The sequence below is a fragment of the Xenopus tropicalis genome, chromosome 9 (genome assembly GCF_000004195.4).
Source record: "Xenopus tropicalis strain Nigerian chromosome 9, UCB_Xtro_10.0, whole genome shotgun sequence".
Classification (NCBI taxonomy): Eukaryota; Metazoa; Chordata; class Amphibia; order Anura; family Pipidae; genus Xenopus; species Xenopus tropicalis.
In genome coordinates this window covers 66952622-66967755 of record NC_030685.2, presented here as the reverse complement: position 1 = coordinate 66967755, position 15134 = coordinate 66952622, and the positions used below count along the sequence as shown (strand labels likewise).

The 15134-nt window shown below is 41.6% G+C and overlaps 2 protein-coding genes across 7 annotated transcripts in view; both read left to right on the top strand.

Annotated features, from left to right (window-relative positions):
• Positions 1-4911, top strand: part of rapgef4 (Rap guanine nucleotide exchange factor 4) — a 163705-nt gene extending 158794 nt beyond the window's left edge. For all 5 annotated transcript variants that reach the window (XM_004917715.3, XM_002934617.4, XM_031893350.1 and 2 more), the window contains one exon: positions 1954-4911. In XM_004917715.3, coding sequence (XP_004917772.2) covers positions 1954-2081 — 128 coding nt within the window. In that variant the 3' untranslated portion in view covers positions 2082-4911. The remainder of the gene's footprint in view (positions 1-1953) is intronic.
• Positions 4912-7356: 2445 nt separating this feature from the next.
• map3k20 (mitogen-activated protein kinase kinase kinase 20) overlaps positions 7357-15134 on the top strand; it is a 90919-nt gene continuing 83141 nt past the window's right edge. The window contains exon 1 of one of the 2 annotated variants that reach the window (XM_002934606.5): positions 7357-7540. The gene's annotated coding sequence lies outside the window, so the exon portion shown is untranslated. The remainder of the gene's footprint in view (positions 7541-15134) is intronic. The other variant, XM_004917717.4, reaches the window with a different exon arrangement.

Sequence of the window (15134 nt, the reverse complement as noted above, 5' to 3'; positions counted from 1 at the left end):
TCCCAGATAATCTGCTGAATTGGTCTGAATGTGTATCTTAAATCTGCCTGTGTATGGCACCTAATTTTACCATTACATTTCCTCTTAGTATGATGTAGACAGTGATATTCTGAGCAATTTGTACTTGGTTCTCATTTAATTACTTTTTTTTGTGATATTTTAATTATTTAGCTTTTTGTTCAAAAGCTCTCCAGGTCTGAGTAGCTATTTGGTTGCTAGGGTCCAGTTTTCCCTAGAAACCATGCATTGGTTTGAATGAGAGACTAAAAATATGAATAGAAATGAATAGATTCTGAGCAGAAGAATAAGTTAAAAAAAGGAACAATAGAAATAAAATTATAGCCTTGAAAAGAAATATTTTGTAGGTCCTAGTTCAGGCCTATTAAGCAGACATGGGCTCCAGTGTTTATAAACAGTATTCAAGGTGATTTTACCATTGCTTTGCAAAATACTCTCTTTTTCTACAACCATTCTCCTTTAAGGTTTGATACCATTTGTTGACATTATGTGACCATTTCTTTTGTGCATTTGGTTTTTTCATCCTACAGAAATCTTGTATAGAAACAAATAGATGCCCTTTCCAATCTCCAACAACATCTCAGATATATATATATTAAAGACAGGGCCAGCAGTGATCCCTGAGGCACCCCACTGGCCACCCTACCTCTGATCTTCTGTTATTAGTAACTACAGGTCTTCTGTCCTTGAGTCAGTTCCTAAGCTGTAGAATGGATGTGCTGAGATACAGGAGACACAGTAGAAGATATCTTCCTGCTGATGTCTAGTTATCCATATGCACTGACCACCCCGGATCTATTACTTTACTCAATTAATGAAATCAACACACTGGGTTTTTGGTATAATCCACCCACAGTAAATCCGTCTCGCCTTGGATATTGTAAGTCAATTATCCAAAATTGTATTCAGTTCCTCCATTAGTTTCCCTATGATCTGTGTGAAGCCCATGGATCTTTAATTAGATATTCTTCCCTACTGCCTTTTTTGTGAAGAGGAACTACGCTCTCTATTTTCCAATCATCTGGGCCAACACCTGCCAGCAGAGATTGATTAAAAAGTTTGGTTAATTGTTATGCAGTCATTACTGTAATTTCTTTTAATATCACTGGATGGAGACCATCTGGACCCTCTGACGCACTCACTTTTAATTTTAGAGCTTTACTCTCATGTAAACATGTTTGTTATGGCTCATTGCATGATGCAGCGTCTCATTTTTACCTCCCGTCGTCATTCCTCGAATATGAAAACAACGAGGGTGGAAAGCTCAAGATTCCATCTTTCATGACACCTGTGTATACAGTGTATTTATCTGTATTGTCCTTGTCATTTACATAGGAGTGTATGTAGGCCTAGCCTACTGTGTGCACAGAACATACTGTTTATTTGCATGGCAGCATATGGATATCTGATGTCTAACAAGACAATGTCATGGGGAAACAAAAAGCATCAGTTTGGTATTTCATCAGTTATCTGGTTGCTAGGGTCTTGTTTACTCTAGCAACCGGGCAGTGGGTTGAACGAGAGAAATGAAAACCAGGGCATTTTATCACATACATATTAATGTTAACTTAAAGGAGAAGTCACTCTCATTTGGGGGTGCCAAAAGCTACACCCCCCAGTGATTGTAATCATTACCCAATAACCCAGGCCAGTGCTCCTGTTAGCAGAAAACTGTCCCAAGCTGGGCCAGTGATTGTTGACTTTCCATCTCCTTTAAAGGTAAACCACCCCTTTAAAGAGGGTTTAGATCTGTTACAGTATCCTCTCTATATAATGCGCACAATGTTTTTCCATGATTAAGCTCATCTTAGTTGAAGTGTTATATTACGACACCTTCAGGAGTTTATATGCCCTTGTTACTGTCTGCTGAATGGGACAAATTACCTCACAAGGTGGGTACGATAAAATGCACAACTGAATCTCTTTCTTTGCCAGATCCTGATGCCTCTCTTGCCGGCAAAAATCACCAAGACGTGCGGAATTATGTGCGCCAGTTCAACGTGATTGACAACCAGAGGACACTGTCTCAGATGTCCCACCGGCTGGAACCACGCCGAGCCTAAACAATCAAATATTCTGGGGGAAACTGTGCAGATAACACTGGTCAAGCTGAATGTAACAGAAAAGATATAAAAGATAAAACATCCTTATTTCATTTAATTTTTATTTACTACTCCTTTGATATTTTGATATGGTTTTTTTACTTATTCTTTGTTGTATTTAACCCCAGAATATGTGTGAGTAAATGAATAATTCCTATTAATTATGTTTAAAGGACAGGCATAGACTGGAATTGGTGCTATACAATTACTGCGGTTCAGATCAGATGGGAAAGTCATTTCAGATTAATCCAGTGTTTTGTGAAACAGTAGATTATACACTTAAAGAAACAGGGGAGGATTAACCTGTAAAAAGCCAAACTGTTCACTCTTATGTGCCCACCCACATGCAGTGGCGTAACTACCTGGGGAGCAGTGGGTGCAATTGCCCATCCCCCATGGGATCCAGTAATAGGCCTGTAGCGCTACAGCAGGTAGCCTTTTAGAGACCCAGATTCTGCAGCAATGATGTGGCATATTCCTGGCATGGAGGGAAGGCGTAACCTTAGGGTTGTCCCCTGGCTGATATTTTGATGCTTGATGTCGATGTTATTAATTGAGCAGAAGCTAAAAAAATAGGATGGCATTAAGGTGGCAACCATAGGCAGTGACATAACTGGAACTAAAAGTTACTGGGCCCCACAATAAATTTAATTTAGGGTCTCATTGCTAAGACCAATTTCACAAAGATTCACATTGAAATTGCCCATAAATTAGGGCCTACTAGACCCTTTACACTCCTGGGCCCCTGTTTCCTCTGTACCATAGATGCCTGGTGTAAAGGCTGGGCCCCAGTGTGAATTGTAATTGTGCACCAGGGCCTGTAAGCCCCAGTATTAGAATAGGCATTTGCTTTGTTCCCCCAATATGAGAGGGGATATCAGGGAGGAATAAACACAGATTAAAGCACAAAGGACATATTATATTATGTACAGGGTGGGGGGCGGCTTGGGGATGGTTCAAAATGTTGTCATTTAGGAGCTGCCAGTATACTGACTATGGCACACAGTATGTTTAACTGCTTCTCTCATCACATCAACAGAATGCCCTTGTCTGTTTATTTGAAAGTGAAATGTGCTCCCTATGGCGGACTCTGACTCTAGTCAGACAGATATCACTGGGGAATGCTCATTTTCTCCTTCTGGAATGATCTCTGCCTGACAGCATTAGGGCTGCTTAGCCAATGCCTTTCCTATTCAGATAAAGGAGAAGTGAGTGAGCCGTAAATATTTCTGTATTGTGAAATGCCAATTTCCACAATAGGGGACTTTGCACCGCTATCACTACAGCCGAGGATAATGGCAGTTTCACATTTCTAGCAGTCTAAAGCATTTTATTTTTTAAAAAATATGTTTCAACCATTTTTTTAAACCAGTTATTTGCATAAACAGGATAAATGGGGTGCTTCATGGCGAGTCCCAAGGATATTGGCTGATCATTAATATGCAACCAGACTGGGCAAAATCCAGCAGAGCTACATGTGAGTCGATAGCTGTGAGGCTGTGCACATAGTCTTAATGAATTTGTTCAGACCAATTGGGCCATGGTCAATGCATAAGACTAAAGACTAGGCACTAAATGTAATATCTTACTTCTTCCTTTCTTTGTTAAAGGTTTTTCCTGACAACAGGGTTAATAAATGGGCATACAGTATATTTAAGTGGCTGTTATCTATTTTACAGCATATTTGCAATCTCATTTGCCTCACGTGTAAAGCTGTTTAAAGCAGAGGGCAACTGACAAGGTCATCATTTGTTATCTCTGCCCAGCAGGTCAGCGTGATTCTACATTCTATAAGACTTCCATATGTAATAAAAGGCACTATGTTTGCCTTCCTGGTGGTTGGTTGCTATAGGTGATTACTCCAGTACCAAACTTAGCACCTTTTAATACATCTCCCTGCTAAAAAGACCATGTAGCTCTGGCAGGGATGATGCTTCCTGAAGAATCCTCTTAGCAGTTACATTTAAAAAGTGCCAGATGGATAGTTTAATAGAAGGTCTATTTCCCCTTTAAAGGGTAATGCTGAAAACATAGAAAACTTGTAAATATATATATATATAATTATAAATAGCACAAAATGCACAGACACATTACACAGTAAGGGAAGGGTGCCCTTCAGCCCTCCTGCTGTTGGCAGCAGCCTGGGGGCGAGAGGTCCCCTCCCCAACATACAACATATCATAATTTCTGGGCATTAAAATCTGATTCCTTAAGGGCGAGGACACGTGGGCCAATTAGTTGCCGGGACTTTTAAAAAACTAGGTCGCGGCGACCAATCTCTGTGATTTTAGCTGCCTTAGGTTAATATACAAGTCGCCGTGACCAATCACGCGCTGTTTTTTAAAAAAAAAGTTGTAGCAACTAATTGCCCCATGTGTCTTCGCCCTAACTTAACATTTATCTGTTGCAGTTTTCCAAAAAAACAAACCCTGACATTGTGTTGTATCCTAGATTTATGGAATCTTCCTCACAATACTTGTTCATGCAAATATTTACTCATTATGGGGGGGAAATGTATTTATTTAATTTTGTTACTTTATTTATTTTGTTATGTAATGGACATGGTGCCAAATTGTTTTACCTTATTTATTAAACAGGCATGCAACTGACAAAGGTTTTTAATGTTTACTTCTATGTATAAAGCATAATGAAAATGTGTGCTTAAATATATATGTATACAGTATATATATACACACACACACCAAATGTACTTATTTTTGTGTCCCAAAGCTATATTATTTTATTGTAAATATATGCTTACATTCATAGATTAAAATGTCATTTAAAGATACAAAGAGTTGGATTTTCTTTTGCACTTGAGAATGTGTAAATTCTTATATAGAGCTATATGTTTCATATGTGAATTATTTGGGGCAGGACTTCTATATAAACTCTTTCTCCTTTGCCAGGGATGTTGGGGGTTTTGGCAGTACATGGCAGGGTGGGAGCTGTTATGGGTTTGATTTAACAGTTGCACCTATAAAAGTGCTGACAGGAAAGAACTGATATAAGACTAAGGGGCCCATATATCAATATACCATTGAGTCCGAATACTAAAAATTTTTATTTTTTCCAAGTTTTAGAACTGCGCGTATTTTCTATGATTTTTTTTCGTTCATTTTCCGCAACTTTTTTATACTTTGCGACAATTTTTGCAACAAAATCGTATTGTTGCAGCGAATACAAAATTTTCATTATTCATTCAAGCTTCGGTATGATGACTTTCATACCAAAGCTTGGATCTGCAGAGTGCCATTGAGCCCTATGGGAGACTTTCCTTGGGCCAGGTTGGAGCTGCAGAGTGCCATTGAGTCCTATGGGAGACTTTCCTTGGGCCGGGTTGGAGCTGCAGAGTGCCATTGAGTCCTATGGGAGACTTTCCTTGGGCCGGGTTGGAGCTGCAGAGTGCCATTGAGTCCTATGGGAGACTTTCCTTGGGCCAGGTTGGAGCTGCAGAGTGCCCTTGAGCCCTATGGGAGACTTTCCTTGGGCCGGGTTGGAGCTGCAGAGTGCCATTGAGCCCTATGGGAGACTTTCCTTGGGCCGGGTTGGAGCTGCAGAGTGCCATTGAGCCCTATGGGAGACTTTCCTTGGGCCGGGTTGGAGCTGCAGAGTGCCATTGAGCCCTATGGGAGGCTTTCCTTGGGCCGGGTTGGAGCTGCAGAGTGCCATTGAGCCCTATGGGAGACTTTCCTTGGGCCGGGTTGGAGCTGCAGAGTGCCATTGAGCCCTATGGGAGACTTTCCTTGGGCCGGGTTGGAGCTGCAGAGTGCCATTGAGCCCTATGGGAGACTTTCCTTGGGCCAGGTTGGAGCTGCAGAGAGCCATTGAGCCCTATGGGAGACTTTCCTTGGGCCAGGTTGGAGCTGCAGAGTGCCATTGAGTCCTATGGGAGGTTTCCAAAATCATGCACCAAAGGTTCAAAGTCAGAAAGTTTTTTGCGCCTTTTACGATCGTTCGGATACGAAAATTTTGGAACTTTTGGATCTTACCACAATATTTTCATTCGCCCACAATGCGATCCGAAATTTTCCTATCTAATACGATTTTTGCCCACTCGTACTTTTTGAAGTCCGAAATTCAGCCCCTAAGAGTGCTAGAACTGGTACAGAGGCAGATATTGTAGGGTGCCTATTGCCCCACTCTGCTATGGGTCACCCTTTTTACAGTCAGTCCTTAGCAATTCTGTTAAAAGCCGTAGTGTTTATGGGCTGCTATACCTTTAACCTATAAACAGCAGGACCTGACATCATGAAGCATCTTTTATAAAGATACAGTTACATCTTGTAGATGATAGTGCAGGTGCCTAATTTAGTAATGCCCCATGGTTGGGGTTGCAGCCTGGCTGGTACAAATTATGCTTATTATTATTAATAGGGAAAAAAGTTTATAGAAAGGCCTGTATTTTTTTCCACAAAAGGTGGCAACCTTATTACAGCCCTGCCCCTGACAGAAGTGCTTTCAGAATGGGCATGATTTTGCCCTATTTAGTGCCCCATCACACGTCCTGGGCAAAGGTGCTGCACCCTGGGCCACTGCTCCATAACTTGTGCACCTAAATGCCACCCAACTTGCGGCAGGCCGGTAGCATTGTGGGAGGGGCTATGATGTCACAGATATGGTGAAGCGACACCGGGGGCAGGAAGCCCTAGGTACTACCCACATATTGCCCCTCTGTACGCAGGTCTGTTGCTGGCCATAACTGTGCAAAGTTGTGCTCCTGGTCGCAATACTTGGGTTAATATGCTATTGTTTGCACGTTTCACAGTGCCAATTTTTTTATTAAATTAGCCCTACAAAGTAGGTCTGTAAAATGTCCCTCCTAATTGGCTGCTCTTGCTGCATTGGGCGCTGATCCCTTGTTATATGACACCAGTCAGCAAGCATTTGTTCTCTGCCCTCCCCAAACGTTACTGAAGAGCAACAACACATACATGTGCTATTACTTACATACATGTGCTATTATTTACATACATGTGCTATTATTTACATACATGTGCTATTACTTACATACAGGTGCTATTATTTACATACATGTGCTATTATTTACATACATGTGCTATTACTTACATACATGTGCTATTATTTACATACATGTGCTATTATTTACATACATGTGCTATTACTTATTCTCATGCTGTACATGGCTGTCAGGTACTCACAGGTGTTGCTTCACTGTGCGCCTTTATCCTTATGTGACTCCTTTTATGGGAAGTGCAGTGTAATGCGCACAAAGTGCCGGCAGGGGGAGTAAGAGCAGAGCGCAGGAAGAATAGTAAATGACATAAGACCGGAAGAAAGTGGAAGGAACACGCTGCTTCCAGCAGTGACTTGTGCAGGAAAGTTTGTAATTGTCAGCGGGAGGGAACTGTCTGCGCTTGGAGAGTCGCAAAAAGACGCTGTCTGCAGCTTTGGTACAGGTAAGAAACTGGGGGCAGTGTGACTGGGCAGCACAGCACTGACATGGGGCACTAGGGGGGCACAGAATAGCACAGGGCACAGGGGAGACTGGGTGACTCAGCAGGTAGGAGCCGGCATGTGCCTGGGACCAGGGCTCAGCTGTGGGGCGCCAAGGCAAGGCTCCAGGCAAAGGAGAGGGAGCTGCTACTGAAGTCAGGGTGCTGGGCAACATGGGGTGGGGGTAGAATTGGGCAGGGTGTGGCCCAGGCATGGTCTGGGAGAGAAATACATAGCACAGTGCTGTAGGCAGGGAGTTGCACAAGAACTGCTGCATTCTCTGTCCCTGTGTGGGTGCATATTATGGGCTGGCGTGGCTGCAGCTGGGACCTTTCCTGTTGAAATCTTCATCCTGTGACTGTGCAAGGTTCCCTGTAGCTGAGTACTACTCCCTCTTGCACTTATTCTCATTGCTTATATCATCACTGTTTCTTTATGTATTCATACCAGGTATTCCCCTCCTATTAGTCAGCACCCAAAATGGACAGGTGTTTTAGGGTTGGATTCATGTTAAGAACCATAATGGTTAACTGGAAAGACAAGGTTTCTCTGCATATGAAATGCCTAACAAGTAGCTGATTGGCAGGTTACACATGCATTTCTGGGGTGGTGCCACCCTAACTCAGGTGCATTGGTGGGGAGACCAACAGGGAGCTGCCTATACGAGTAGTGCTCTGTAATTATATACATAATATAATATTCATGTGAAACTAATCCTCTCATACATAGAGAACTAGCATTGGCATCCTTTGTTTGTAGGTTGCTAAAGAAACTTTCAAAAATACAACTTCCAGCATCCCCTTAAAGTGGCAAAATACCCACTATCTCCAATAATATTTTTTAGACAGTTTGCAATTTTTAGACAATTTGCAATTTGTTCTCATCTTTTTTTATTTGTAGTTTTTTAATTCAGTTTTTGTCCAGAAGCTCTACAATTTGGAGTTTTAGCAGCTATCTGGTTGCTAGGGTCAAGTTACCTTAGCAACCAGGAAGTGGTTGGAAAGAGAGACTGGTATATTAATAGGTGAGGGCCTGAATAAAAAGATATGTAATAAAAAGTAACAATAACAATAAAACTGTAGCCTCACAGAGCAATAGTTTCTGGCTGCTGGGGTCGGTGACCCCCATTTGAAAGCTGGAAAGAGTCAGAAGATTCAAACAATTAAAAAACTATAAAAAATAAATAATGAAGACCAGCTGAAAAGTTGCTTAGAATTTGCCATTTTATAACATACTAAAAGTTAACTTAAAGGGGGGGGCCTTATAGTGCACAGGGTTTGTCATTTGCTGTGCTTCTGTATATGGCATATTAATGGTTATTTGTGTTTTGTGATGTCTCTGTACGTGAAGCCACAGGCTGTGTAACCTCTGTGTAGTCTGAATCAAAAGAATGGTGAAAAAGTCCAGGAGCGGTGATAACTCCCTTAGCAACCGTTGGACTTGTCTAGTGGTGGGAATGATGGAGATGAGAGTGTTGGCAGCTCCAGTCATCACAAGCTCAACACCAGCCCTCCACTTGGCCCGTACATCATGTTTGTGGAATGGAAAAGTCATTTAAACAAAAATGTCATGGTTTATTTACTCAAAAATTGTTATGCGCAGTTTTACAAAGGACTTGTAGAATGTGTTTTCCTGTAAAACATTCACTGAATAATGTGCAGCCCTGGTACCGAGGCTACGTTATACAGTTGGGCCCAGGAGAATAGAGGGGGCCAGGGGGGATTCTGACTGATGTGCAGTTTCAAAATGTGTGTAAAATAGGGCCCGGGGCCCAACAGGTATTCGGCTCAAGGGCCCACCACCTAGCCACCGCTGCTCCTGCTCCCCCGCCCCCGCCCCTGCCACCGCTACTGACACTTCTCTGCATTCAGCAAGTGAACTCTACAGCCATCTTTATTTTTTAACATCATATAAGCAGCGGAGCTGGAGTGGCAGTGGCTGGCTCGCAGGCAGGTGCAGGGCCCACTGGGATTGTTCCCGGTACCTGGTGGGTCAGTCTGACCCTGAGTAGTTGGAGCTTAACAAAAAGGACATCTGTTGGAAGTAATTGGAAAAGGACAGCCCCTGCCTTGTATGGAGGGCAAGGAATCCACTTTATATAGAGGCCCATCTCATTTTATTACTAGAAATGTTACATGTTATAGAATGGACAGTTCTTAGCAACCTTTCAGTCAGTCTTTATTTTTTATTCTTTATAGTTTTTTGTATTATTTGCTGCCTTCTTCTGACTCAAGCTTTCAAATGGGGGTCACAGACCCCCACAGCCTATACAGTACAGCTCTGTGGGGCTATGACTTTCTTGTTATTTTGAGTTTCTTATCTTTCTGTTCATTTAAAGGAATAGTTCAATGGAAATATGAAACTGGGTAAAATAGACTGCGCAAAATAAAAAATATTTCTAATATAGTTAGTTAGGCAAAAATGTATTCTATAAAGGCTGGAGTGAGCAGATGTCTAACATAATAGCCAGAACACTACTTCCTGCTTTCAGCTCTCTAATCTCTTAGTTAGTCAGTTACTTTAGGGGGGGGGGGGGCACATGGGATATAACTGTTCAGTTAGTTTGTGAGCACACAGGTCAGATTCAAATGCAAACTACCTGAACAGTTGTGTCCCATATGGCTCCCCCTCAAGTCACTGATTGGTTACTGACTGCTAACAACTTTTACAGAGCTGTAAAGCAGGAAGTAGTGTTCTGACCATTATGTTAGACATCTGCCCTCTCCAGCCTTTATAGATTACATTTTTGGCTTACTAACTATATTGAAAACATTTTTTATTTTGCACAGTCTGCCTATTTTACCCAGTTTCATTTTTACACTGAATTGTTCCTTTAAAGGTGAACAGCCCCTTTAACAAAGTTTTCATAAAAGTTTGGGTCCCCTTTCATTTGAAGACATCACTAAAATTTTCTATTGGGGCAGATTTATCAAAATATGATATTAGAGCTCACTTTCTATTCATTCATATGGGATTTTTAGAAGCATATTTATCAACTTTGATAGTTAGAATTCACCATTTGATAAATATGCTTCTAAAAATTCCATTTGCCATTGTTGTTTACCTATCTGTATAAAATAATCTCAATAGAGATATAAGGGACAATTAGAATATACAGTTTGCAAACCTATTTTGCTTTGTGAGCCAAGAAACTCAAAATAAACTCGCATTTCTTTCCTTCATTATAGTAAATAATTTGCTTCTCCTTTCTGCTGCCTCCCTTTATTGTGCCGCACCCCTCACCAGCAGGTACATTTAAATCAGTTGCATTAAATGCCAAAGGCGTATGCCTAAACTGGTTTTATTAAAAGAGGTAGTATATTGAAGGGAGTATTGACTCTGAGACCAGTGCGGCTCTAATGGTTATTAATGGCAATCAGCATCGACTAGGTAAGATCTACTTTGCAAGCACCAGTGTGTGACTTGGGTCATACACATTGTCATACACAAAAGGACAATATTGTAGCAAAATAGTGACTTACAGTAAAGGGCACAAGTCTTAAGGAAATGGCCAGAGAGGGCACATAGGATTTTTAAACCACCCCTGCCACCTCAGGCTGTAGTACAAACCACCTGAAGCTTTCTTGAGGTCACAGCAATAAAATACACCTCATGGAGTGTTGTCATTCTAATCCCCAAACCTAGATGCAAGTTTTGGCTGCTCCATTTGTGGGAGAAGTTTGATATTCATTCCATCTGGAACAGCGATTCCTTCTCCTACTGCCTCATAGTAACCCCATGGTGTTCAACTAAGATCATATGAATGGGGATTCAGAAAGATTATCCTCTGCAAAGGAAGTTGTAGTGAGCTTTTTAGATATGTATAAAACATTAAAGGGGATGTATACCCAAAAAAGTGCTTTCTGTGGTGGTTACACTTAAAAATAACTTTAAAACCAGGGGAATAGGTGTTCTGATAAGTTGCTTTTATTTCTGGTAAAATAGATAGGAACCATCAGAGAGCTCAGCCATAGATAGTGCAAAATGCTCCAGATGGTCAGGCTGTGTGTATGTGTATGTAGGTTGGATCCCAACAAACATTTATTAACATTGTACAGTAAAACTACAAAGCTATCGCCTTTCCTTCTAAATAAGGTGGCTTGGCTCGGCTCCCTGTGTATGTGAATGTGCCAGACTGTAAGAGGAGGCTCAGGAACTGGCAACAGCACAAACTACTTAGGGGGAAAATGAAAAATCCAAACTTTTTTCAAAGTACCTTTTTTTTTCTTAAATAACATTTCTTTCATGTGATCGGAGTGAGTGATTGGCTGTGTGACAGGGGGATTATGGTAACTGTTTCCCTCGGAATGTATACTCCAAGGAAGTCTGTGAATGTGTCCTAGCGATGAGCCTGAAAGGCCTCTGGCATGAACATGTAAATATGACTAAAAAAGGGATCCTCGGGTGTTCATCTCCTTCCAGCCTTCTCTTCTGCTGAGTGGATGTCTCAGAGCTTATGGGAATGGTGCGGGCTGGGGAGAGAAGCACAGGCTGCACCGAGGGGTTAACTCAAATGCATTAAAGTGACAGTGTATTTGAAGTCATTTTATTCAAAAGCTATATATCTGTGCGCGTATTAAAATGTCAGTAAAGTAACTGAATTATTTCTCCAATTTTATGATTAAAATTGCGAGCAGTGGAGAAATGATATCTCCCAACATTTTGTGTGGAAGAAAAGGAGACAATTTATGCCACCTCACCCCACAGATCCACCCAAAACACTACTAGCACTACTCTGCTATTTTTAAACAGGTGGGTGGTTTTTTGAGTCCCCAGTGGAACTGTAAAGCAGGGAAGCCTCTGATGGGTGCCTTATGACTATGTTTTTTTTAAATATAATGATAATAGGCTGAAGAATGTTGAGATTTGTAGTCCAGCAACATTTGTGGTGGAGCAGTGCTGCTGTAGTAGGTTGTGTTCCCTTCAAAGCATAGCTAGGGAAGGCTCCTTTCACAAGGCTATAAGTTTTGATCTTTTGGTGTAGCCAATAAGCTTGCTAGATGTCTATTGTAGTTTTGGCTGGTTGGATTCTTTATCAAATTATGAACAGCCCTCCAATCTTCCTAAAATCACCTTTATTTGCATAATTGGCACAGGCTAGTACAGGTTGGATTCTTACCAGTGCACCTAGTCCAGGAACCATAGAGATGGAGTAGGGAGAGGGACACAGGAAGTCATTGTGTACAAAGCACCAAAGATTCTCATCAGATGATTATCTTGCATTAAGTTAAAAAACACTCACAGTGGGTGGGAAGCCATGCTGGGGCACACACGTCAACACTGATCGGATGCCCCAGGGTTGTATTCTTACACTCACACTTGGTGGGAAGCCATGTTTGGCACACACACACGTCCACACTGATCTGGTGTCCCAGGATTGTATTCTTACAGTCCCACTGGGTGAGAAGCCATGTTGGGCACACACACACGTCCACACTGATCTGGTGTCCCAGGGTTGTATTCTTACACTCACAGTGGGTGGGAAGCCATGTTGGGCACACACATGTTCACACTGATCGGGTGCCCCAGGGTTGTATTCTGCTCAGTACAACTTTACCTAGCCCTTGAAGGTCAGTGACCCAACTGGTGCAGGACGATCTAATGAGAATCCTTCTTCTGTGTGTCCCTTCCTTGGCTTACTCTTCTATGTTCATGTGATCATCACTGGAGGCATTAAAAACACAAAAAAACTAAACAACACCATTCCTTTCCTCTTCGTGTTTAATTTCTGATGTGGCATAATAGCAAGGTGGCTCATGTTGTGCTTGTAAATAGGGTTTTGATTGAAGAATCCCTTACAGCTGCTAGTCAGCTTGGATGCAAAGGAATCAGATTTAGGGAAGGTTTACCTTTTTTAGTCTGTTATGGTATTAAAGAACCAAAGTGCCAGCTGTGTTGATTCTGTGTTTCTGGCAGCTCTATACCATGCCCATCAAAGAGCAGACTGGCAGGCCCAGATTTGTGGGAAGGCCCCGGGCCTAGGGATTTTAGGGAAGGCCACCCTATTGCTGGGGAGCCACCCTGAGCACTGCACTACCTGTCAAATATCCTGTCCTCAGTGTGGCTTCTTTTTTTCTTTATCTTGGTTGAACTTGGGGGCAAAGGTTCTTAACAAAGCAGCGAGGGGCGGCATCACCTAGGGGCACAAAGATTTTAAATCTAGCCTTGCAGACTGGCAGAAGCCATTTGTAATAGTAAATTCAAACACATATACAAACAAGTTGGGATATAACTCCTACTTCTGTTTATTCCAGCATATTAAATTATGTTTTTCAAATTTTTAAATTCCCTATTGGTTTATTCATCTCCTGATTTTCCTTGGTAGCCTCATGCCACAGCACCACACTTCCAGCTGTGTTCTGTATAAAATGTGGGAAGCCTTAATCCGTTTGGGCATTGCTGTATCACGGCTGAAGAGCTGCACACTGGTTTTATCGTGAACTTGCATGTCTGGCATATTTATACAGCTTGTTAAATCAGTTCCGACCATTTGACTTGCACCTCTGCGACTGGAGGCTATTACACTTTCAGGGGAAGGAAAGTGAACTATTTTGGGCGCTCAGTTTAATTATGTTAAACTGCTGACATTCTATGTATAAAAACTGCATTGGCAGACTAAGAACAGATGCGTATAAAGTTCATTTTGTATCGTTAGTCATAGTGATGCATGCCTCGTGGGTTTAGGGTACTTTTACACGGGTTGATCTTGAGGTGTAAACGTTAAGGTCTTGCTAAAAGTTAAATAAGAAACATTGTCAAATCCTCTGACTGACAGCCAATTCTAAGTGACCCAAACTTACATTAATACATTACATTATTTTTTTTCTGATACCCAAAAATAGACCACTCTGTCTGTGTTATATTGTCAGCATGCAGGTACCTGGAACTTTCTTCACTGAGCTGGCCCTCTCTCTATATATCAAGACAGGAAACCATTTGTTTGACTTTGCTCACCCTCATTTCCGTTCTCATTAAAAAAAAACAAAAAAGTTACAATGAGAAATACTGTAATGTAAACCTTGAGGAGCCTTGACGGGGCACCAAACCCCCTTGTTGAATATGATTTTTTATGAGTAGTGCTAAACTAGGTCAACCAAAGCAGTGGAACTAGTTTCAGTTTCTAACTTCCTTGTTCTCGGAAGCAAATATGAGTGGAGGAAACCCACTGCAGAGTGAACTTCTGCCAGTCTGTATACCAAAAGGGATGTTTATACAGAGATCTCTAGTGAAGCTAACTCAGTTGTATTTAGGTACATTAAACTCTTTAATGGGCATTTAATACCTCTATAATTTTCCTGCAGAACTGTGCTTTCACCAAGGGAAATCTTATGAAAGTATAGATGGTATGTCTCCGTATGAGAAAATCTGTGCAATTGCCCCATTTGGTTGACTTGTCCCCCATGGTGTGTCAATACACCATCTCATCTATGTGCCTTCTGTACATGGAATGCCCAGTCTTCCCTAAATCTGGATAATATTGAATGGCAATCATCATGGAAAGCTGACACATGCTATGTGTGCAAGATGCCCTGTATTTAATAACAGATAAGCCCCCTT